Source organism: Bacillus rossius, chromosome 3 (genome assembly GCF_032445375.1).
Source record: "Bacillus rossius redtenbacheri isolate Brsri chromosome 3, Brsri_v3, whole genome shotgun sequence".
NCBI lineage: Eukaryota > Metazoa > Arthropoda > Insecta > Phasmatodea > Bacillidae > Bacillus > Bacillus rossius.
This window is the reverse complement of record NC_086332.1, coordinates 84,974,385-85,000,127: the sequence shown is the minus strand read 5'-3', so window position 1 is coordinate 85,000,127 and position 25,743 is coordinate 84,974,385. Positions and strand designations below refer to the sequence as shown.

Genomic DNA, 25,743 nt, shown 5'->3' with positions numbered 1-25,743 from the left:
GTTGTTTAGTTTATTCCGTCAGCAAGCGTTGAAATATTATACTGGTTTCAAGTGTTGTACTAAAGTGCTGTGTTAAACTCTATTTTGTTCTTTCGTGCAGTAAACACATGTGTAAATATGTCTGACTTGAGACTTCATATTGTGTGTTTGTTAAGAGATTGGAAAATTATTGAGCCATGCCCTTCAGTGTCACAGACCTCTCATTTGTGTTATATCACCATCATTTGTCCTTGTTGTTCAGGGTCAATAACCTCTCCTTTGTCTGTTTCGATGCTGCCTTTGGTTTTGAGTTCTACCTGGTCGCTATTGTTGTCCTCTCTCTTGCGCACCTCTGTGTTCCTTTTTAAGCTATGTTTGGTATTACTATAGCCTGGAAAATCCTAGGTAAAGAAAACTCTGAGGCAAAACACCCTAGGGGTCACCTCAAATTTCATTACTACACCGATAAAATTGGTTGAGTTTAAAGGGTGATTGGAAAGTGTAGAAGAAAGTATCTAACTAATTTAATAATTTTAATTAGTAACTAAGATTATCTCTGTGTCATTAAGCTCACTGTCTTTGAGAAATCATGAAAAGAAAGAGAACAATTGCAAAATAATTTTTTTTTAGTATGAATCAAATCTTAATATATATAAATCCAGTGTCCTGATGTTTGTTTCCAGTGAACTCTTCACCAAGTCAACCGATTTCGATGAAAATTGGCATTTGTGTAATTTTTTCCAACTTGAGAGTTAGGATAGTTTTTATTTTGATTAATGGTCTTAATAATTTATAATTAATAATAAATAACCGATCACCATGGGTAAACAAAAAATCATAGGTCATAAACATACAAACATTAATTGTGTGACATTTCTCTATGTCCAACACACTGTCATATAGTGCTATCCAGTTTACTTTAACTCGCAGACAATAAAGCTCCATGTGTTTAGCCCGGGCAACGCCGGGTACTGCAGCTAGTTTTAATATAAATATCCAAATAATCTGTAATGCGAATGTCGAATTTGAATATCATGAGTGGAGAAAAAATATGTTTTAAAATTTTTGAGATAGTTTGAAAGTTATATTTTAATAAATACTTGTACATGATTCGTACAATGACAATAGGCATCACTACATAATATAAAACAGTCGCTTCCCGCTGTCTGTCTGTCCCTATGTATGATTAGATCTTTCATACTACGCAACAGATTTTGATGCGTTTTTTTTTAATAGAGTGATTCAAGAGGAAGGTTTATATTAGTGCTGAGCCGATACTGTTTTGTACCGATACCAATACGAACCGATATTCCCTGCCGATACACCCGATATGCCGATACCGATACATACTTCAGAAAGCACATACTGTATAATGTTTTTAAGATATTTATTGATAATACAATAACAAACACACACAAAATACACAGTTTTAGGAAGCAATAGGGAAGTTAATTAAAGTTTAGAGAGCTTTTAATTTTAAAACAAATATATTAAACTAGTTTACTACAACTTTTATGTTTGTACACAGAGCACCTCTCAGATGCCTCACTACCAAGCAAATTTAGTTTTTAGGAAGCAGCACTATAAATATTTTGAATTTTTGTTCAAAAAAACTAACTTTCCCAACTTTTGAGGGCTCATAGAGCTCCTTTTGTTTGTGCACAGAGCATCAGCTGTACTAAACAGTCTCTCTGATGCCACACTACCACAAGGTGTTGACAAATATTTCTGAGCAAGTTTTTTGAGTGATTGGTGAGGAGATGTTTTCCAGTCCAGAAGTGGGCTTGTATTAATGGCACAGAGTGGTTCCTCAAGTTACCTAGTAAGTTCTTGTGTAGGTGATAAAGATGTACTATAATGCGACAACGAACAAAAGAGCGTTCACAGATTTTCCTCTGCGCATCCACAGACTTCCCCTACCACGGTGGGAAAAAAGGGGTGGCAAACCAACCCGTCACGCCTGAGCCCGTCTTACACGAACACCAACGGCGTACTTATGCATTTCATTTCATCATTTGACCACAGTAGCAACTAAATTGCGCCTCACAATTTTTAAATTAGTTTTCCAGATCAAAGTCTATTTCCCTCATGGCATAGCATTATTGTTATTGTTTTTCCCATTTTGATGTTTAATTTCATGATGGTGTTTTGATTGAAGATTCATGTATCGACTCGTCGTTTAAATCACAAACATTTAACACTTTTAATATATATACAGTAAGTCCTCTATTTACGTCGTACCGATTTACGTCGTTTTGGATTAACGTCGCTAATGTTTGAGTACTCATGTTTCAATTTAAGTTGTCGCCGATTCACATTAACGTCGTTTACAATGACCGTAAATCTTTATTTTAACCAAAAAACCGTATATAATTCGTTTATAATTCTTTGTTTCCTTCGGTAGTTAATTTATGCTATGTAGCGTAAGCTAAACGTTCACCGCTTTATCTTATCATACATCATGAGGGACGCTTCCTGCTCTCCGCTGCTCTCCGCCCGGTGATGCAATACTACTAGCCCGCCCGCTCGGCCAACCACGTATCTCGTACGTAGAAGTGTTATCTACTTCCTGCAACGACACAGCATTTTCTCCTACCCCTTTTCGTCCAACTCCTTGGCACTTCAGTAGAGGTGTAAAAGTAACTAAAAAAAGTGTACCCGTATGTATTCGTTACTATAAAAATTAGTACTCGTTACTTTCGTATCGTTACTCGTTACTTCTGATACCGCATAACATGCTATGTTATGTAACAGCAACGAATCGAGTCGTATTTCGTACGCGTACAGTATGACGTCGCGTAAATAATAATAAATTGAATATAAACAATTAAAAGTATTTGATAATTAACAGCTTTTGTTAACCAAGAAACAATAAAATCTCATTAGAGCAGCTTTATTATAATATCTCTTTTAAGATAAGAACAAAAAACGTGAAAATACGCGATAATAAAAAACAAAAACATACATATTTATAATTTGTAAAAAATACTTTCTTACGTTGTTTCTGTTCCAATCTCAAACTTTGTCTACACACACAATACCTTTAATAAACAGTAAAAAACTTGGACGACGAAATTCCAAATTATACTTTTCTTAATAAACAAACATCGTTCTTTATAACGAATAAGCGCGCACATGCGTAAAACATACGAAAAATGTGAGTAATGAAATGCATTCGTGTGTAACGTTTCGTTACTCGTTACTAGATGCCGCACCCGTTACTCAATAACTAATACATACGGTTTGCTACAGGACAGATCTACACTTCAGTCGCTATGATATCATTGAGTTGGCCGGAGTTTTAAACGTGCCGTTAACTTTATCGTGATTAAATGCGTTTGTAGTAGGCCTACAGTATCAGCTCACTGCAATTTATGATTTTTTCTTCATAAGATGTCTTCCAAACGACTATATATCTGTTTTTATATTTCAATCAATAAAGGTAATAAAGCAGCTGGTTAAATAACCATTCTATAAAGCTGAGAAGTACTAGTTGGACTTGTTTCCCACGCTGTCGGTTGTAATTTGCTGATAAAATTGCCCGTTGTCACGTCTGTATGCCAGCGCTTCCGGCCGACCTTGGGCCGTGGTCGGCCGGTGGCATAAAACATGGCTCATTTTGCGTCGTTTCTATTTACGTCGCGGTTTTCAGGAACGTAACCCCGCCGTAAACAGAGGACTTACTGTGTGTGTACACACACACACACACACACACACACACACACACACACACACACACACACACACACACACACACACACACACAGACACAGACAGAGTAGAACCCCGATTATCCGTGTTAATGAAGGGGACGAGTGAGTCGGATAATCGAAAATCGCGGTTAACCGAGTCATGCTTGCCTCAAAGGTTATTAGCCCACAGACAGCCATCTGTGGACATTCGGAGATTAAATATATACACATGCTTTGTGTGCGTGTGCGTTGTTTACATAGAAGCGGACTGCTTAGTGCTGGGCAGCAGTGGTTTTTAAATCTTTCGTGTGCGGAGACGTGGGCACGCGAGTCGTTGTTGCACCGAGGTGTGTGACTAACCGCCCGCCAGTCCGAGGGCCCAAGACAGCTGATAGCTGCCAAGGTCACGCATTCTTTTCATCGCCCGTAAGCGACGCTGCCACACTTAGCTCATTGCTCTGTTGTCAGTAACACCATCGGGCTGGTTATCGTTTTACAGAACGACTGCCTTCAAAATTCTTTTCGAGATAAGATTTTTCATACCAGTGCATTGAGACTTGATTTGATGGTTTTGAAACGGTGTCTCTGTCTCGTATAATTCACGGTGTTTTTATCCCCCTTTATTTATATGAATTTAAAATGTTAGATTTTTTATTTTTAGTTTGCTGAACGTGGAATTAGTGCAAAAACGGCCTATTATGACTTAAGTGTTGCAGATGGGTCGGAAATCTTATAACGACCACCTCTCTATAACGACCCTAATCTCGGGAACCGTGAGGGGTCGTTATATCTATTCTCCGTTCACTCTTAGCTGAGTTTTGAAATAAATAACACCGTCGTATCACTCTGCCGCGTCAGCAAGTGATAGGCTGAATTTATCTTGCGTGCCAAGCACTAGTTGCAACACACACACACACTTCCGTACAGTTGGTGCTCATAAAATAAGGGAGAAGTAATATAACAGGAAAATGGTTCTTCTGTCAAGCCTAGTTTTTTTAAAAAAAATTACATCTGCTGTGATAAAATTACGCCACTTAATGCTACACCCTCCGACCTTTTCTGTTGAAACCATTCAAACAAACAAGTGTCCAAGCTGCTAAATGTGGATTCGTTCATCGTCTTGCGTTTATTTAATCCACTTGAAGTGTCAGCCTGTGATGCAAACTGAAGGATTTTTTCGCGATTTTTTATGATGTCGCGCACTGTTGTGTTACCGACATTAAACTCAGTCGCAAGTTTGCAATCGTTTCTCCACTCTGAAATCTTTCTATAATTTTTGTTTTGCTGTCGATGGACAGTACCACTCGCTTTCTTTTCTGTTCATTTGATGACATGATGAAATGTTGCGCTCAACACTTCCGCACAACACAACGGTATAATCCGTCGGAATGCAGATCACTGTTACAATACATAAAATTATCACCACCTTGACGCTTCAACAACGTACACTAATGGAATGGACTGTCTCCATGCGCCGGGTAATCTCTGTGGCACGGCGCCGTGCTGCGCGCGGGAGTGTACAGTCCGGTCATGCGGACGTGGAATCGCGCACCAGTGTATAATCTATTCACGTAACATGGAACACAAAAATATTATGTACATACGTATGTATGTACTAGTATTTTTTTTTTAACTTTCTGTGTATATAAACATAACTGAGTCAAAGTACTTTGACCAACATACATTTTGCAAAGTATTTTAACATTTACATACATTTTGAATCATTGGTTATATGTAACTAAAAAATTGGACTTGATGAACATAAATCGCGGTTAATCCGCGAATCGGATAATCGTGTCGCGGATAATCGGGGTTCTACTGTGTGTCTATATATATATATATATATATATATAAAGGCTCATTCAAATGCATGGCTAAAAAAACTTAGATTCACCGAGTCTAATTTATTATGTAGGAAGTTAAAAATTATATTTGTGCAAAGATTATACCGAAGTGGTTTAGAATCCATTTTAAATGTAAGTACTGCTTCAAAACATTGAAACAGGCATAGAAAATAACCACTTCGTAAACAAGGAAAAAAAGATAGCCCACAATTAACATACTCACCTATTCCGAATCACAAAGACTGCTTTCCTCACTGTCTGTATCGCTTGCAGTGTCCGTGTCTCTTGAACATCCGACATTTATTATTATTTTATCAATTTCAATGTCAATTCTCCTGTCACTGCTAACATAGTCCAATATTTTTCACATGCTTGCAACACTCTTTCCATTTGTCCACAGAATAGATACTGAAAAATTCCTCACACAATTTTCTTTTATCATCTAGCGATGAAGAGATTTTTGAATTTTGTTTTTGATGTCTGCCCATACCAGATCAGTCGGATTCAAATCAGCATGGTATGGAGGCAGGCGAATAACATCATAGCCACACTCCATGATTAAATCAACTATTTTTAATTGTTTCTTTACTGGCGCACTTTTTACTAAAAGCAGAAGACTCTCTTTGGTCATTGTTAAAGAGAATGGAATATTGTTTTTTGCTAGCCAGTTTTGTATGTCTTGTTTTAAGGATGATGCTGTAGGTTTTTTGTTTAGCTGTGCAATATGATAACTGGCGTTGTCCAGAACTACAACACATTTTTCAGGTAAATTTGGCAGTAATTTACTTTACACCCACATTGAAAAATTTTCAAAATTCATATCATCGTGGTAGTCTCCAGATTTTTGTTTTGACTTAAAAATAAGTAAATCATTCGGAACAAAGCCTTCTTCTCCACCCGCATGAACAATAATTAATCTTGAACCTTTCCCAATGGATTCTGTGACGCCTATTTCCGTATCTGACTGCCAACAAGAACTTACGCTGTGTGTAGCATGAACATAAGTTTCGTCAACATAAACTACGGTTCTGCCAGCCTCACGTAACTCACGCATTTGTTCAAGATAGCGCCCTCTCCAAGCAGCTATTTCTGGCTTTTCAATCAAAATCTTTCCCTTCGATTGACACTTATCCAGCGAAACACTAACCTATTCAACAACTTTCGCAAGTATTCCCTGCTACAGTTCAAAACATTGTCTTCTTGCAAAGCCTTAGTCAACTTATTTAATGTCCTTACTGTATAAAACTCTTGCATTTTTCTCCGCACGGCACCACATGTAAAATCGTCTACTTCGATTATTTTCCTATGCTCTGTTTTCTTACGCGTCGGTGTCGAAAAAGCTAAACTGGTTTTGCTCGTTAATTTCGCCTTACCTTCTGCTAGAATTCGTCTATCTGTTGATACTGAGACACCTGTTGCAGCACTTGTTGTTTCAGAGACATTGTACGTCAATTTATACAACTGTTTTTGTCTACTGAGATGTGTTGCAACATTGTAAACAATCTCACGAGCTTTTCCCCGCACTGGCGTGCTAGATTTAATACGTGATTTAAATCCCGAAGTAGAAGCCATTACGTAGATCGGTTCGTGTAATACGGACTGCGAGACAGCCGAGCGCGAAGGTGTTATCAGCCAGACAGCGGTTCCATTACTAACCCCCTCCACTTCCTTACGCGCTCATCATGTGACTGTCTGCTGGCAGTGAGATCTGCGCAGGTTCTTTTCCTTGTTGTCGCACTATAGTTCCAACACTACTACTACTGGAAATTAGATTTGTGTACAAATAATGTATGGAATGACAAGTGTCACTGGAACTTGTAGCGGCATTGTCAAGGGCAGGTAAATGAAGTTCTGGGGTCTGTAACAAACTCAGCTGTTGTTTAAGAGTGGACTTGGCATAATTTACATCTTCCTCACTGGTAAAAAACTAATTGTTTGAAACGTGGATCAAGCAAAGTACTTAAACTATAATTAACATTTTTTTTTCTCCATATCTGCGTAGCGAGTATTAAGGTTGCGGACCATGTCAGTGTAGGCAGACTTCAACTTATTTCCTGGCTTACAAGTAGACAGAAGTTTTGTCAAACCATTAACAAGTGGGATAGCTTCTGAAATACTAGTATTCTCATTACTAATGGTTTGGGTGACCATGAAGAAAAATTTCAGCAATTTCACAATTTCTCCTACCAATTCCCAGTCAGCATTTGTTAGTTCCACATTCGAATTGAGGTCTGGACCAAGATATGACATGGCACGTCTCTGCTCCAAAAACCTCTCCAACATAATATAGGTACTGTTCCATCTGGTTGATTCATCGTGTTTCAGTTTGTGGCATGGCATTTTTGTTGGCTTCTTGGAATTCAGTCAAACGTTTGTTCGCTGAAATAGAGTGCCTGAAATGCCCTACCACACGCCGAACTTTGGTAGACACATCAGAGACATTTTTATGGTTCAGTAACGACTCCTTAATGACAAGTTGTAAAGTATGAGCAGCACACCCAACACTCGGAATTTGTAATAATTCGCAAGCCCGAACCATGTTAGCAGCATTATCTCTTACACTAAGATGCACCTTACCCTTTATTCCCCAATCATCTAGATACTGTGTGATAAAATCACATATATTCTGCCCATTGTGGTTAATATAACTGAACGGCACAACTTCCACACACACACTGATCATCATCATTTGCTAGAGATGACCACATGTCAGTTGTACAGCTGATATGGTCTGCAGCCTCCAAAATGTCTATTTTAATTTCCGGGCAGCCACATCATACAGCTCAGGAATTAAGTACGCTGCAAGAAAAGGTTGTCCGGTGTGGTATTTTGTATCTCGGCTCGAGGTATCTCATCAGATTGTTGAAACCTAAAATAAAAAACATAGGGATTTTAATCACATCACATATTATTCTTTAACTCAAGAGTATAAACAGAAACATTAAAAGTCCTACATTAGGCCTAACTTAACACATCATCCCCTGCAAGTTAAGACAAAGAGTTACAAAGTTTAAATGTGTTAGGCCTAAGTTAAAATGTTTCTTACCTTCTGACTCCACAATACTAAAAGACAAAATGTCTGTGCAAATCATATTTGCAATCAGAGATGTTATTTCTGTTGCCCTTTTGTGAGTAGGAGGATAAGGTATGTTCCTCTTAAACATTCCCGAAATATGTTCTTGTTTACTGCTGTCTTTTCGACGTAATATATCTTCTGTGTGCACAATTTTGGATGATGATGCTATTGTAGGCCTACATTCAGACGATGTTGCGGCAGTTTCAACAAACAATGTCGCAGCAGTTTCAGACGATGACGGCGATGCAGACTCCTGCGGAACATCTAACTTTAGTAATTTATTATTTACAGATGGATGCAATCTTTCCATGTGATGCTTCAATTTAGTAGTAGTGTAAGATCGCGTGTCGTTTCCACCACGAGAAACGAGGCAGTGACAACTATTGCACAAAGCCTTTTAGTCATTGCTTTTACTAACAGAAAAGAAACTCCATACGTCACTCTTGCGATTCATTTCTGTAATATTATATTTTGTTGAAGAAAGCAGCACCATGTAAAATACAAATAAACGGGAAAGAAAATAATGCTGTTTGATGAAATCACGGAAATAGTAAACATACAAAGGTATCGCTAACAACAATCGTGACGTAGTAACGATCTTGCTTTGAGACAATCGCAAACGTCACTCTCGCATGCGAAATGACGACTGCGCAGCCATAGATCGTTGTTGTTACTTACGTGCGTCGTGCGATATCGCTGAACAAGTGACGGTTTTGTGTGTAGGCCTAGGCTAGAAAATACTTGGCGGCACTTAATGTTAAAAAAAACGTGGTTTTCTGTGAATAAAATTTATTGTTTTAAATCCTGCGCTTTTTTATGGACAGCCGATTTTGTTGGCATTTTAATAAATGTTTATCCTAAATTATGAGCACTATATCGTTAGGTATGTATTTTATAGTTTTACGAAAGTATTAAGAAAAGTTTTCTTTCACAATGGGTGAAAATAAATACAAAATTTTGTGACTGTATCGGCGTCTTGTATCGGAAAAAAAAATATCGGTCGGGACGATTCCGATACGTTAATATCGGCCGATATTTAGTTTCGGCTATCGGTATCGGCTCATCACTAGTTTATATGTATAATACATGCTTAATATAGTAGAGAAACACTGATAATATTAGAGTTTTCTAATGTGATGTTGTAAATAAACACATTTTTTTGCGCTTACATTGCAAAAGCTGGCTGATCCCTACGAGATAGATCAAAATAGTGTACTAAACTAAAGTATTTTACACCTTAAAAAGGTCTACAAAAAAGTTCGCGATGGTATATGGATATAACCCAAAATAACCATGTTTTATCCTGTACTTTTTACAAGAAATAATTGCTTATTTACGAAGCGATTTTAAGCAATTCAGTATTAATCCTTATCAAATAAGTACCTTAAATACATTGTGCATTTAATATAGATCAATATGGCCCTTTACAGCATGTCATTTAAATGAATATTTTTTTTTAGATATTACACATTCACACATTACATTGCAATGCGCCAACGCAAATATACTACTCGGTCAATACTGTTCTCGATTTGGAAGAAACTATTCATTTTCCTACAGAATTTCTTAATATTTTGAACCCGTCTGAACTCCCTCCTCATAAAATGGTGTTGAAAGTAGGTTGTCCTGTTATTTTATTAAGAAACCTGAATCCACCTAAACTTGGCAATGGCATGCGTTTGCTGGTAAAATCACTAAAAACTTTCATAATAGAGTGCACAATACTCATCGGATGTGGTATCGGAGAAGATGTATTGATTCCCCGAATTCCTCTGATACCATCGGATTTACCGTTCCAATTTAAACGCCTACAATTTTCGGTAAAGATATCTTTTGCAATGACCATTAATAAATCGCAGGGTCAAACTTTCAACATTGAAGGCTTAGATTTGAGCGTTGAGTGTTTTTCACATGGCCAATTATATGTCGCTCTTTCAAGAGTAACCTCTAAAGAAAACATGTTTGTATTGTCTAATGACAAAAAAGCTGTGAACGTTGTATATAAGGACATTCTGTGGTATATTTAGTATCAGCATTGTACCAGTGCGAAGCCAGGGCGGGTCGCTAGTTTGACATAAATGGTTATAAAAACTAAAAAAAAACAGCTATAAACAACTATAATCAAAGTATTCTATACACTTCAATGGAATCTTTTTGTGGTTACAAACTGCTTATTATTTACTTGTTTTCAACTTATAAAAAAATTCTAAATGGCAAATTGTCCTACTGTCTGATATTTAGCCATCCTGCTGTTAACTGTACACATGTTGAAATAAAATAGGGTCATAATATAAGGCACATTAATATATTTTAACTGGGTACATTCACATATATACGAAGTGTGTCCAAAAAGTAATGGGAATTTTGGTTTTTCGGAAAGAATTTTATTTAATCGCCTGCATTAATGTTTTCGCCTTCAAGATAGTCTCCATTAGATATTATACACTTATGCCAGTGCTTCTTCCCTTTTTCTGAAACACTTCTGGAACTCAATCTTTGGGATAGCATTTAGCTCTTTCAGCATTGCACTTTTAATCTCGGTCCTTTTAGATTTTCTTTATTTTAGGGAACATAAATAAGTTTCACAGGGCCATGTCTGGTGAATATGGAGGCTGAGGCATCTTTACAGTGTTGTTTTTGGCCAAAAATTTATGAACAAGCAGTGAAGTGTGAGCAAGTGCATTCATCATGGTGCAAAAGCCTGTATTGTTCCACCACAAATCCGGGCGGTTTTTCGGATAACTTCCCGCAAACGGCATTAAACTTGTAGGTAGTACTCCTAATAATCTTTTTACTTTGTGAGAACTCATGATGCACTAGGCCGTTGAAGTCAAAGAACACAGTGAGCATAACCTTCACATTCAATTGCACGTGTCAAAATTTTTCGGTCTTGGTGATCCAAAATGCCTCCACTGGGACAATTAAGCCTTAGCCATGGTTTATTATCTATTTTGACACCTTTCAGAAGTTCTGAATCATTGATAACTTCATTTAGCTATGCCTAAGCAACAATCCCCTATGGTGCCAAAACATATGTAACTTTTTTGACAGCTGACAACAGATAACAGACGAAACATCTGTTATGGCCAACAATGTATGCATACTTTTCAGACATTTATACCAAAACAACAATGAAAAAATTGCTCAAATCTGTCTAATACCACCTGCGAAATTACAAAATTCCTGTTACTTTTTGAACACACCTCATATACATTCTTATATTGTGAAACAATGACTCAGCTTCAATATCAATATTTATACCAAGTGATATGCATCTATTTCACTGAATTTGGAATACAATAGAATATTCGTAATTTCTAAGTGTAAGTATTTGAAATAGAATAGAATGCATACAATAAATTATTCATCATGATTTTAGAAATTTTGAATTTGCACAGGCAGGTCTGATTCCACTCTTAATAGAAACAAAAGTTAGCTCATTAATTTTTTTGTGATCTACAGGAACAAAAAATTCTATACTAATCAAGATGTTATCATTTAAATTATATGAATAAGTTGTAAATTATACCCAGCTAAAAATGCTTGTATTAATTATTGAATTGTAGACAAGTGTAAAAAAAGAGGAAATAAATCAATTTGTTGTTTAAAAAAGTTCCTTTTTTGTGGGAAATCCCCGACTCTACTATCAATTTCTATTGTGTGGGAAACACCCATTCTATGGAGAATATTGTTTCTGTGGAGACATAACCTTTCTGTGGTTAAGTGCCAGTGAGATGTGGAGATAGTTCTTTGATTTCCTAACTTTTCTTGTTTAACATGAGTGGCAGAAAGTGGGATGGTGTATGACTTCCATTTGAACATGCTGAGAACCAAAATAACTAACATAATAAAAACAGCTGGTTTTAACAAACAAAAAAACATGTAGTTTAGTTTTTTTTCTAACCCTGTGCACAGGCCTACAGAACTTGCATACTGATCATAACCCATTTGTGATGTTGTGTCCAGAGTCCAAAGAAATGGCAATCTACTTTTCCTCAACGAAATCAATTTTTTTTTAAACATATTTCTTTTTTAGTTACAAAATATGGCTTGAAAGCTTTGTTGCATTGTTGTCACATTTGTACTAGTAACTAATGTTCTGTTTTGTGTTATGGCACCTTAGTCATTGCTTCTGGAGCAATTAATTAATCTATTTTCTGACATTTGGCATCAGTGCAGGCAGAACATAATTTGACCTATTGTTTGTGCTTAGGGAACGTGCCGTATCATTGCGGAGAACACTGACAGTGTCTCGAAGCCCACGGTGACTCGCTGGCTGACCATCATAGTGGAGGAGCTATCACGGGACTCCAAGTCCTATCTGGTACGCTGCTACGTCTCGAAGGGCTTCAAGAAGCTGCTGTCTAGCAGGCTGCCCAACACGAGTCTGGAGGGCATGATGGCGAAGATGAACCACCTGTACGGCGACGTGAACGCGCAGGTGCGCGAAGCCTACAGCGAGCTGCTGATGAAGGCACTGGACAGGGCCGTACAGCCGCGGGTGAACGGGAGGCAGCCGGACCCAGGGATCAGGTGGTGGAAGATTGTGCAACTCAAAGAACTGCTGACGCAAATAGAGGTAATTGGGAGGGGTTTCTGTTTTGTTCTGTCTATTTGGTACTTTGGTTGTTTGAATTTAAAAATCAAATCAGTTTTAAACTTTGGGAAGATGCTTTTTATTTTATTTTGATGTTAGGCTTAAGTAATATTTAAACTGTTCTAGTTCTCCTTTCAACTTTATATATAAATTGTGAATTGGATAATTATTAATACATTACTAGGAACTCCAGAAAACTATATATAAAAATTGACCAAAAATGATGTGAGGAATATTTTTCCTTTGTCATGTGACTATAAGATAGTAATTGCTCATTTATGTTGTAATATATATTCAAAACTATTCCCTGCAATTTGATATATTATCTCTATGATTTTTTTTAAGTAAACGTTTATTTAACTTAGCAGTGTTTTGTATCTTTGAGTTTCTAGTTTTTATTGACAGCATAGAGTAAGAAAGCTTTGTAATTTTTTTTTTTAATTTTATATTTCAATATTGCAAATTAATCAAATTGTATCAAAATCTAATATTTCTCACAAACATCTTTTTTAATGCAGAGTATTGTATAGAATGTTTTTCCATTTGTAAAATTACCTGTACTTTAAGATTTAATGTGTTTTTAAAAAGTATTGTAAATATTTATCACGAATATTGATTGGCTAGTCATTTGCTTTGGAGGAATGAGTAGAGAACTTAAAAAAGAGAGGTTATTTTTTCTCAAAAGCTGAGTTATTTTTCACAAAATTCGCAACAAAAAGCAAGCTTATTTTATTTTTATATGCACTTTTATTGAAGGCATTTAATTTTAAAATATTAAACCATAACATTACATAAATTCTATTTCGTAGTTGTTTTATTTTACTACATTTAAAACTAAAAATTCTAAATGAAAGTGTTTAATTTAGTCATAAAAATACAGTTTACTGAATACTTCAACAATTCTTTCGTCAGGCACTGCTGTCTATCTGCAACAACTAAGTAACCGTTCATTGTCAACATTGTTTAAAGGTCTACAACGGCATGCAAGATTGCTTGTGGAAACTTATTGTAATTTATACTCTGAGAAATAAGCACTTTCAACATATCTATGTGCTTTTCTGTTGCCTATCTCTTGCACATCTTCTTTAAGGACTTCGTAATCCTTTAAACTCCCAAATTGATGGAGTTTGGGAAAAGTTTTCATTAGTGAAATAACTTCTGACTTGTTAAGGATGGTGGTGTTTATGTTGAAACACTTTGAAGTCCAGAAACTGGTGCAGAAGGTTATTGTTCAATATCATCACCACTACAGTATTTTTATTTTTGCTTAATTAAATGTAACTCAAACTAACCATGAACATGCCAAGGGACAGCATGTATCCACTGACCTAGCTAACAAATGTTTAGAATAACAAACTTTAAAAGGAAGTGACACTGCTTCAAGCAGGAAAGTAAAAAAAAAACAAAAAAAACTAAGGGTGAGCCATGTATAAATAGCATACATCTTTCCTCTTCTTCTATGGCCTGTTTTAGTGAATACAATTTTGCTGTTCCTTCAGCAAGGCATCAGTAAACACTGCCAGCTCAAAAACTTTACAGATGTTTTGCTCAAATAAATCATACATGGAGGGAAAAGAATCACAGCACCATTTACCAGTCCATTTTATTTTTTGCTTTTTATTCTGCAGCTGAGTTTTCCAGTTTGTTACATACTGAAGACAACTTGGCGTCATTTAGTTGAGAACGTTTTTAGACTCCTTCAAATATGTGCCGATTCTTATAAAATTTTAGCAACTTGTTTTGGTTTTCTTTGTGATGTTTAAAGAACGTGAATTTGAAACACTTTTAATGTAACTCAAATTATTGATGATTTTCAATATTTTTTTATCAAACTATTGTCATAAAAAAATGTATGCAATTGTAACTTTGTTTGTGTGTCTGTCCAAGTATAAATAGTATTTATGTAATGCTTAAAAAGTTTAAAATTTTGTAAGTTTTGTTACATATTTTAATTTGATGCTATAGTTTTTTTTTAATTTTAATTAATTTTTTTATATATATATTTTAGGTTGAAGATTGTGGTACAAGGAAGTGGCAGGCTTCATTGTTGTTCCACTCCTCCATCCTGAAAGATAAGTCAGGGACAGATATCGTTCAAAGGATAATCACTCTGGCCAACATGAACCCCATGGCGACTAACAAACTGTTTATATTCATGGGCAAGAAACTGACCTTCGTGCAGGTTATCGAAATAATAAGTGCAATAATATTGAAAATAAATAAGTACGTGGACAAAAACCGCAACCGAGTGTACAAATTGCTTGCAGCTGAGGAACAAAAGGTTTGCCCCTCGCCTTTGAAGAGGAAGAAACGGAAAAGGCTCGACAAGGAGAATTTCATGGATGGTAATTATGCACAGCTTGCTCAGCTTTTATTTATATACTGTATAAATGCAAAATGTACAGATCTATTTGTAATAAATTTATTTTGTTTTTGAATATATTTTTAAATTCCAGGCATGAAAATTTAGAGTGAAAAAAATTCTCGCATAAAAATTGCATAATGGTTTTGGTCCCGCTGTTTAATTCCAAGCACTTTGTGTAGTTAATAAACATGACAAGATAAAGCACCATGCAACAACAATCGGTTTTCGTTGCTGTCAGGCATTTTGGTAGTTATAGTAGGACAGTACAGTAATTACAATAAAGTAAAACGGGTCATTCCATGTGAAATCACCTAATTTGGGTTGCATGACTATTTTATTTATTTTTTATTTTTATTGGCAGCCATATTGAAATTAGGCTAATTTTTCTACACGGAGACGTATTAAAATGTGTGTATCTTAGGGTTTCGAAAAATTAATGCTGTACTTTGTCTATTACAATTAGAACATTTGGGTTTTGACTGGTTGAAAGAAGGTATTCTAAGATCTAAGGTATCATGTAAGGTATATACATGCAAACAAGCATTTAAGGTACTAGGGGAAAATGGGACTTAAAAGTGTGCCAAATAATGAGCAAAATGACCAAATTCAAGGTCATACTGATGGTGAAAGGCTATGAACCACTGACTGGCAATTTTTCTTCAAGAACTATGACTAATAGGGGTCACATCCATGGAGAAGCAAAGACTGGATTGTAAGCCCTTCTTGCTTTTTTTTTATGTTAAAGTTGCAACATTTCACAAAAATCGAAATTTCAAGGTCAAATAACTTTAAAGGGGGATGCCAAAAATTACACACTTTGGGATGGCATACCACTACTGGTACTTAACACAACCTGCAAGTTTGATTTTGTGGTTCACTGTGGTTCCTTAGCTACAAGCTCTCAAATTTGTACAGAAATGTGGCCTGAATTGTTGCATTAAATGGAAAATTTAACTGCAAATATACTATTTGTGAAAGCAATATCTGACTAATAAATATTTTTACTCTGTCTTTAAAACACTAAAATGATAAAATGAGATAGTTTTGTAAAATAGTTTACCTTACATTGTCACACGATATAAACATCGTTAAGGCCAAGTCTGTTTGCAGTTTAGCAGAAACAAATGTGTTGACAACATGCCGCAGCGTACAAACTCTTCGCAGCTTTCACTGTTTTCAAAATCGAGTTTAACTTATGACAAAGTTCTGTACTTTTCTCTTGAGAAATGTTTTAGGTTCTCCCTGTGGCCGTGGTGAAGTCTAGTGGTGACAGAGTGTCAATGATTTTAGCACTCTTCATCCAAACAATATCATTATTTGTCTTGCTGAATGTAGTTGTGGGTCCAGCAGGTTTGAAGAACACTACTTTCGTATCATCATTTGCTTCGGACACATCAATAACTTTTCCGATAAACCACTTTTTGTCATACACGCATACAACATAATCATTTTCGTTTATGTCCTTGATACTCGATAATTGTGAAGTTCTGTCAGTCTTGAATTCAATGTGTTTTGAACAAACAGATGCAGAAATTTTACTGATGCGAAGAGTTGATCTATCCAATGGGATGTAGCAATGATGATCTCTTGTTCCATCAAATGTTTTTGCTTCTTCAAAGCGGTGCTTCAGAGTTTCATGCTCTTTTTGTATATCTTCTGCAGTAACCAGTACAAAGTCTATGCCTTTAATATTCTGAACACAAAATCAAACATTGTTTTGTGTGTGTTTATGTGGTCCTCAGTTGGCCGTTGTAGACTTGCCTTTGTTCAAGCCTCTTTACTGTTCCGCCTATCCCGTCACTTGGGCCTTTTCCATGGCTGGTGGCAACAAAATGCCATTCCGCATGCACACCAAAATCATCATAATGTTTACAGAGGTTAGAAAAGTTTTTTTCTATTTTTATAGTGACCTGCACATCCATCAGAAAAGTACAAGATCTTTTTCAGCTTAGGAATAAATGATTTTATAAAGAGTACCAGTTGCTTCTGAAATGCATAGACAGCGGTGGTTGTGTGCTCCATGCAATCACTTATTATAGTTATTACACATAGGCTCCTGTGGCATGTGTTTTCTCCTGATTCCTTCTTAAAATAAACACAAAATGGGTAGACAGCAGTGGCTTGGACATTGGCCCAGTGGTAACTTTGAATTTCATCTTGCAACACGAATGTGTAATTTTCAGAGAAATCTGCAATGACAACACATTCATTTTCTCGCAAATTCCATTTCTTGTCCTTGAGAAACTGTGATTGACTCTTAGCAATAAAATGATGACTCTTTAAATCAGTTAACTTCATAGTGAAATTTTCTTTGAGTTCAGAGAATGATTCCAAAATGGTGACCAACTTACATAGATCAGTAGCAACCCACTGTCAATAAAATATTGTATTTTCATCATCATATATACTTTCATGGCACAGTTCATTGAAGTCCAGTGCATCAACACCAGGACATTGTGAGCACTGACCAATCATGCAATTTTCTTCATTGATGTTGCACACTATTGTAGAAAGCAGAGATTTACAATCGGAAAGGCCTAGAGCTGTGGCCATCAATTTCACATTCTGATGTATACAGCAAACACATACTGTGTGTGTTCCACTAGCGCCAGCTAGAATACACCACTGAGGCCTAAGGGCACAGAAGCTAGAAAAACCTACTTTTGCCAATGGGTGCTCCTGTTTGAATTGTTGGTATAGCTGTTTTAAATTACAAAGTATCAGTATTTTCTGCTTTAATTCTTTCACTCCATTTTCAAGACGTACTGATTTGGCTTCTTTCATCCCAGGACACAACCTACTTACATCTTCACTTTCATAGAACTTCACAACGAGGTCTTTAATTTCTTGACTAGTTTTCCTCCCTATTTTTTGCAAATTTACTTAAGGGATGATGCCATGTTTCTCAAGTGTTCCGGGTTTTTTTTACTATGTATTCACTTGCACCTAGTTCCTCTACTGTTTTCATATTTGTCCAACTATGTGGGACTACAAGTACAAAATTTTATTCCCTCTTTCACACTGACTAAGATATTCTATGTCTTGTGCAGCATTGTCGGTGGCCTTACTGTTTCTATCCTCCTCTTCTAGTACATCGTAATCAGTATTAAAAGAGTTACTAAGTTTCTCCGTAACAGCACCCGAAAACTTATTTACTGTGCGCTTGACTTCCAAATGCTTTTTCTCATTACTTAACCTCTTTATATTAATGGGAGAAACACCTAAAGTTTCGCCCACCTGATTCAGAGTCTATAACTTTGTCAGGGTCTGTGAATGGCTGGTCAATGTCATCTTCAGTATTAACTCCAGCATTAGGAACAGCAAGTCTTTTGTGGCATGAAGAACAAACTGATTTCCCAGGCACAAGCCGCAAGGAGGGCCATTTCTAAGACATGCACAAAGTAATTACTAGAGTTCCGTAAAAAATGGTTTTATTTTTTACCACATTTCGTTTTAAAGGTTAAGCATTTCGGTTTTATTTCGCTGTTATGATTTTTTATGTGGTTTTAAGTCTAAAATATTTGTAACAGTTTTTTGAAACGTATAAATAAGTTAATCGAACAGATTAAATTTATTTTAGTCACACATTGCACACTTACAATAAAATAAAGTTATATTAAATTCTCAATAAAAAAATGTTTTTGTAACATTCACTTGCAACTTTACATATTAAAATTAAAAACAGGTGTAATAAGATGCTAAAAAAAACTATATTAAGTTGGCCTCATTGAAAACAAAATTAAGAGATACAATATCTGGAGAAAAACAAAAGCAAAGTCACTTAGTCTTTGTTGTAAGAAACCATTGTGTATATTTCTGCATTTTCTGGTGTAAGTCGTCTTCTCCGGTCACTAACAATACAAGAATACGTTGAGAAAGACCTATCAGAATCAGAATTGGATGCAGGCAGCCACAGCAATTTGAGTGAAAACGTTGAAAATTGTGGATAATCTGCTCTGAGAGAACAGAGAATTTCACAGAGATCAACATTCTCGATATTTGGATCTTGCAGCTGTTCTGCAGTTATTTGCTTCAGGACCCTTAAACCTTCAATTACACATGATGGTTCCAATCTACATTCCTTGAAAGTAGGCAGTTTATGCAATAGTGTTGTAATGTCTTTTTCATTCGACTGGCCTATGAGATGTCTCGGATGTAGCATTCCACTGCAAGCATGAAAAATGCTTCTAGCAGGATCCGAAGACATCAACGTTTTCAGTTTAGTTTCACTTTGTTGAGCAGCTGTTTTCAGTTTATTTACAACCTCAGCTTGCTTCACAGTTTGAAGAACAGACAGTTTCTGTTTAATACCATGTGAGAAAATTCCGACTTTGAGTAACTCAAGCTTAGTACAAATGTCTTCCAACTTGAAGTAAGTGTGATGTCGGGAATTAAGTCCCTTCCAACAACTCTATTAACTTGATTAATTTCGTACAATTCTCAGCAACAAAACAAGCTTGAACTCTGACTTCCTGAAGTTCATGTTGAGTCATGTCATTTATGTCTTTCACCCCTGAATTGTTGCAATCAATCATTTCATTCATGAATGCAATTATATTGTCAAAATGTTTGTCAATGTACACCTCTGCCTTAAACAAAGAATTCCAACGTGTTGGTACTGGCAGAGGAAACAATTTCACTGCTTGTGGGTCTTCTTTATATCTTTCACTTAAAAATGTCAGGTACGCATGTCTCCTTTTTCTAGTGTTCAAGAATGCACTTTTTACATTTATGACAAATTTTTTTCAACTCCTTAAGTGTATGCTGCCATATGTTGCCTACAAGATTTATTTTATGTGCCCATCATTGTATATGGATCAAATGTTCACCAATAACACCAAGAAGAGTAGTAGCACACTTATTCATATATGGAGCTGAATCTGTCACAATCGCAATACAGTTTTCAAACTTGACATCATATTTGTTCAGAATTTCAAGTATCGCCTGAGTGCATATGGTTGAATTGGCCGTATCCAAAACAACTGAGTAGGCCAAATACACATCTTGAGCTGATGAAGGTTTCAGTGTTTTAAAAAGGATATTAAACACACAGTTTCCATTTTTGTCTGTGGTTTCATCACACAATATTACCAAGTCTTCATTGCTGATGTTTTCCTTGATTCCCTCCATCATTTTCTGACCGATCAAAGGGACATATTTCCTTCGCAATGTGTCGGCACAAGGCAAATCTCCACCTCCAGTTACGTTACCAGCTATCCATTTCCGTAAGCTGGGATGATCAAGTTTTTCTAGAGGGATTCCAGCAGCAATGAAGGCCTCAGTGGGGTTCTTCACAAAATATTCTTTCTCAGTTTTTGCCTTCTTAGAATTTTCTTGCGCCTCTTGAAGTGGTACTTGTCTCTTGCATACACTGCCAAGTTTTTGTTTCTTGTGACAATCACTTTCCAAATGTTTTTTTAAAGTATCCATTCGTTCATGTTCTAACAGACAACTACAGAACTTGCACATGAGAATGTTGTCCGTAACATAAAACCCGTCACACTTGAACTGCGTGGCCCTGACCTGAGGGGTTACTTTAGGCTTAGGCATATTTAGAAATAATTTCCTCAGCTTGACAAAAAAATATCGTTGTATAATAACTTCACATACTTTGTTAAATGATAAAAAACCAGTCACTTAATGAAGAACAACTCCGAAAATATTACATGTGCATGTGGCTTTAAAACAAAGATGGCTCAGTAAAATCATAGATGTATGTTAGTAGAATACTACATGTAATACTTGGTAAAATCGATGGATACGATCCGAAATCATAATTACCCAGCGCACATGTATCTGTGGAGTTTACATCTATGGTGGAAGCAGATATGGATTGTTTTTGAAAGCCTAGGGAAGTTGGCAGATATAATTTATTTAGCAGTTGGTAGACCAGGTTTCAGATCGAAAACATCGTGAATACTTGAATATATTTTAACCACAGTCTTAGTTCTAAGGCTGTGATTTTAACTAAAATGAACAGTTTTCTTGATTAAAAGGTTATTTAATACTTTGTATAAACTGCACGTTCAAATAGCAATGATATTTAATGAGGAAATTTTTTTTCTCAGTAATAAACATATGCGATGGTACATCTTCGACTATTGCAGCGAAAACATGGCAAACACAATACAGGAGTGACGTTTCTTTTTTAGGAAGCTGGGAATAAACTTAGGTGCGTACATGAAAACTTTCGACTTGCATTTTTTTTGCACGCGATTATAGTTACTATTAATAACACTGGTTTTAAGTTAATTTCGTTTCTATTTCGCGGAAAACAACTATTTCACGGTTTTGTCGATAATTGAGGTTCATTTAGGTGTTATATCGCAATTCGCGAAATTTACTTGCCAATAGTAATTACCCTCAGGTTTTTTGTAATAACTTTTTTGTGAAAGCTAAAAGGATCACTACATGACTTTCCAAATAAGTGGCTAAATTTATGAACATACTTTTTGTAATGATAAGTGCATACACTGTTTATTTGATTTAGCCCTACTCTCTTCTGCACTAGAAATCGATCAGAATCGCTTAACCCAGATGCTAGACTTATCACTGATACACCATATGAATTATTTTGACAAGATTCATTTAGATAAGAGCTGACAGAACAAGCCATACTTAAATCATAATACTGTGCTGTATATATACCTCACTCATGCATTAGGTACAACAAAACTTTAGCAAGATTGTTTTTCATAAACTATGCACTTGTTGACTCTATTAAAGTTCACTGCACACTGACTTGCTGGCTACGGTAACACTGAAGTTAGTTGGTTTTAGCCTACAAGAACCAGTTTCAACCAGTTATCATGCAGGATAACTGGTACAGACTAGTTCCATGTGGTGTTTTCTATTAGTCATACAGTATACATTACATCTTTATTACACTACTAAGCTTTCGGAAACTTATATAATTTATTTGGATCATAAATATATAGCAAAAAATCTGCAATTGTATATATTTAATGGTAAAACAAACAAGTGAATTTCTGTACACCTTTGAGAGCCTATAGCTAAGAAACCACAGTGAACCACAAAATGAAACTTGTAGGTTGTGTTGAGTACCAGTAGAGGTATGTCAGCCCAAAACCTGTAATTTTTGGCAGGTCCCTCTTAACAGTTATTTGACCTTGAAATTTTGATTTTTGTGAAATGTTGCAACTTTAACATAAAAAAAGCAAGAAGGGCTTACAATCCAGTCCTTGCTTCTCCATGGATGTGACCCTTATTAGTCATAGTTCTTGAAGAAAAATTGCCAGTCAGTGGCTCATAGCCCTTCACCATCAGTATGACCTTGAATTTGGTCATTTTGCTCATTGTTTGGCATACTTTTAAGTCCCATTTTCCCCTAGTACTTTAAATGCTTGTTTGCATGTATATACCTTACATGATACCTTAGAATACCTTCTTTCAACCAGTTAAAACCAGAATGTTCTAATTGTAATAGCCAAAGTACTGCATTAATTTTTCGAAACCCTAAAATACACACATTTTCATATGTTTTTGTGTAGAAAAATTAGCCTAATTTCAATATGGCTGCCAATAAAAAATTTAGAAAATTTGTTTTGTACTGTTAAATAGTTGGTACATCTATGGTGTAAATATAAAAATTTAATAAAATAGTCATGCAACCCGATAATTTAAATTTTGGTGATTTCACATGGAATGACCCAAACTCATTTCAAATGTACCCACTTAATAGGATTTCCTGTCAAATACCATAAATAAATATGCATCAATAAAATAGACATTTTTTCCATGTAAGATGTTGCCCACAAAATTGTTTTATATTATGAAAGATATATGAATATATTATATCATCAGTTATTTATTTAATTAACAGAAATACCAGGTTGTCAGTTGTGTAAATGTTCTTTTAAAGACTTTTCAAACGTTATTACCTTTAACTGTTCGCCTTGGTCGCCACTGTGTACAAAGTATAAAAAAGTAGCCAGTACTATTTGGCATAATACATGTTTGTAGTTATGGGCACCATCGAAAAAAAAAAAACAATATACTAAATCGATAGTATAAAACTATCTTTATTCGTTACTTACATGAAAATCAGTCAATTAAATTTAATCAATATTCATTCCCTCGTTCCCGGCCAATCTGTATGTTTGTGTTTGTTGTTGTTTAGTTTTAACTAAATAAGTTAATCATTTGCTTTGAATTACATTTTTATGATTATACTTTTTGATGATGCTATCTCCCAAATCAATATATCATAATAGGAAAAATTTTGGAAAATAAAATTTTTGGTTGAAAAATATTTAAAAATAATTCATAAACCGCTAATATTTACTCTAGTTGCAAGTTCGCATTCGCGGTAAGAATCCCAGTTTATTTAAGCTGCTAAATTAGGCGGCTATGTTATCTGAAAGGGCATTCATTGGGCTGATTAGCTACATTTTAAGTAAATGTTTTCCATTTTAAATCTTTCACACATTCTCTGATATCTAGTTGATAATATTTAAGATTTCATAAAGAAAATGTGATATAATACTTGATTCCGAATAGGCCAATTTTTATTATTTAAGAATTTTTTATGTGGTTCTTTGTGGGTATTTTCACTAGTTATTTGAAACTTGTTACTAAGGTAACATAATGTATTGTTTTGGCATTGATCTCATAGCTATTTTTGAGAAAATAAATATTTGTTGGCAACACTATATAACCACTTTCGAGTAAATATCTGTAGTTACAAAAAGGTTCATTAACTATGACAAAAACATTTTAACTACACGAGTTTAATATAATCAGAGTAGAAAAAAAGTGCAATTCTGTGACAAGTGAAAATATTTCCATGATGACTAATAAAAAAATTTGGCTTTTAATAAGTTAAAGAAACGGAGTTCGCACTCGCAACCAATGATTTGTACATAAAAAGCACAATATGGCAATGACTTTAAATCACTACAAATATTGACTGAAAGATTTCAATTATTTGGAATAAGAGAATGTTAAAGCTAATGTGATCACATGTAATTGCCTCTTTGTCTGCATGTGTTGTGAATCATAAACTGGTTTTTTTTGGAGGTGATTTCGATAACTTATGGTTCTAGTGGCTTATCGTTCGATAATGCTGACAGGTGAAAGCTTTGACTGACTTACGAGCCAGCACATCATTTTTAAATCGCTGGGTAGAAGCAATATTTTGGAGCTAATTTTAGTGGTCATGGTGTGGGTTTATCGGAATACTCACATTTCCCACATCAATGCAATCTGTCACTTACTATCCATTTCACCCGAACAGGATGACGGGTACTTTCGAGTCACAGCTAGAAGGCTGTCTCCAAGTGGTTTTCATCAGTCTTATGCCTTATTATTTATTATATTAAAAGTTATATTATGGTTGTTTAAATAGTTCATCAAAATATCAAAAAAGGAAATGAGTTTATGTTAATAGAAATAATTATTATTGTTTGATATCAATATGAAAATTTATATATTAAGATGATATATATGTAGTCTAAGCAGAAAGAGGCAAGGATGATCTGTGATACATTGTTAAAAGAAAATTAACAATTTAATTCTAACTTTCTCATACCCACAATAAAATAAACTTTGCTTGAAATACTTTTATTCATTATTATAATAATGTTACGAGTGGGAAAACAGGTTTGTAAAGAACAGCCCAATTAAGTACAGTTTTATTTATTAACTACTATTTGCACTACACCAATCCCTCACTCAGCACGACTAATGCATTACTAAAAATATTTGTGTTATCCAAAATCACATATTCTGAAGCATTGGTCTCCATAAATAGCAAGGATAATTTACTTAATGTGTTCCAAAATGTGTAGGGAAATGTTCTTCACGTAATATAAATGTGCAGAATAACACTCAATGATAAAAATGTCACACCATTTATCTTTATAAGCCTACTATTGAATACTTTGTATGACAAATTTGACACAGTGTAACGGGAGATACTGTAGTTATAATCAATTGGCTGGTCGACTTGCCTGTCCAGGCGTGACATTCAACTCATGTCAACGAACTTTCCAAACCATTCTTTACTGGCAATGAAACTGATATTACTGTCCTGATATTTACATTTTCATTTTTCAAAAATTAAAGTGCTTATTCATGTATCACCGCTTGGTTCATATCAATCCTGTCAGGCCCGTGATTTTTTTCATTGCACCATTCATTTAACAACTTTTTCCATGTGAATCATCTGT

General features: G+C 35.3%; 1 protein-coding gene across 5 annotated transcripts in view; it reads left to right on the top strand.

The window, feature by feature from the left end:
* LOC134530997 (uncharacterized) overlaps positions 1–25,743 on the top strand; it is a 291,668-nt gene that overhangs the window by 149,546 nt on the left and 116,379 nt on the right. For all 5 annotated transcript variants that reach the window (XM_063366412.1, XM_063366415.1, XM_063366413.1 and 2 more), the window contains 2 exons: positions 12,805–13,170; positions 15,197–15,533. In XM_063366412.1, the coding sequence (XP_063222482.1) occupies positions 12,805–13,170; positions 15,197–15,533 (703 nt within the window). The remainder of the gene's footprint in view (positions 1–12,804; positions 13,171–15,196; positions 15,534–25,743) is intronic.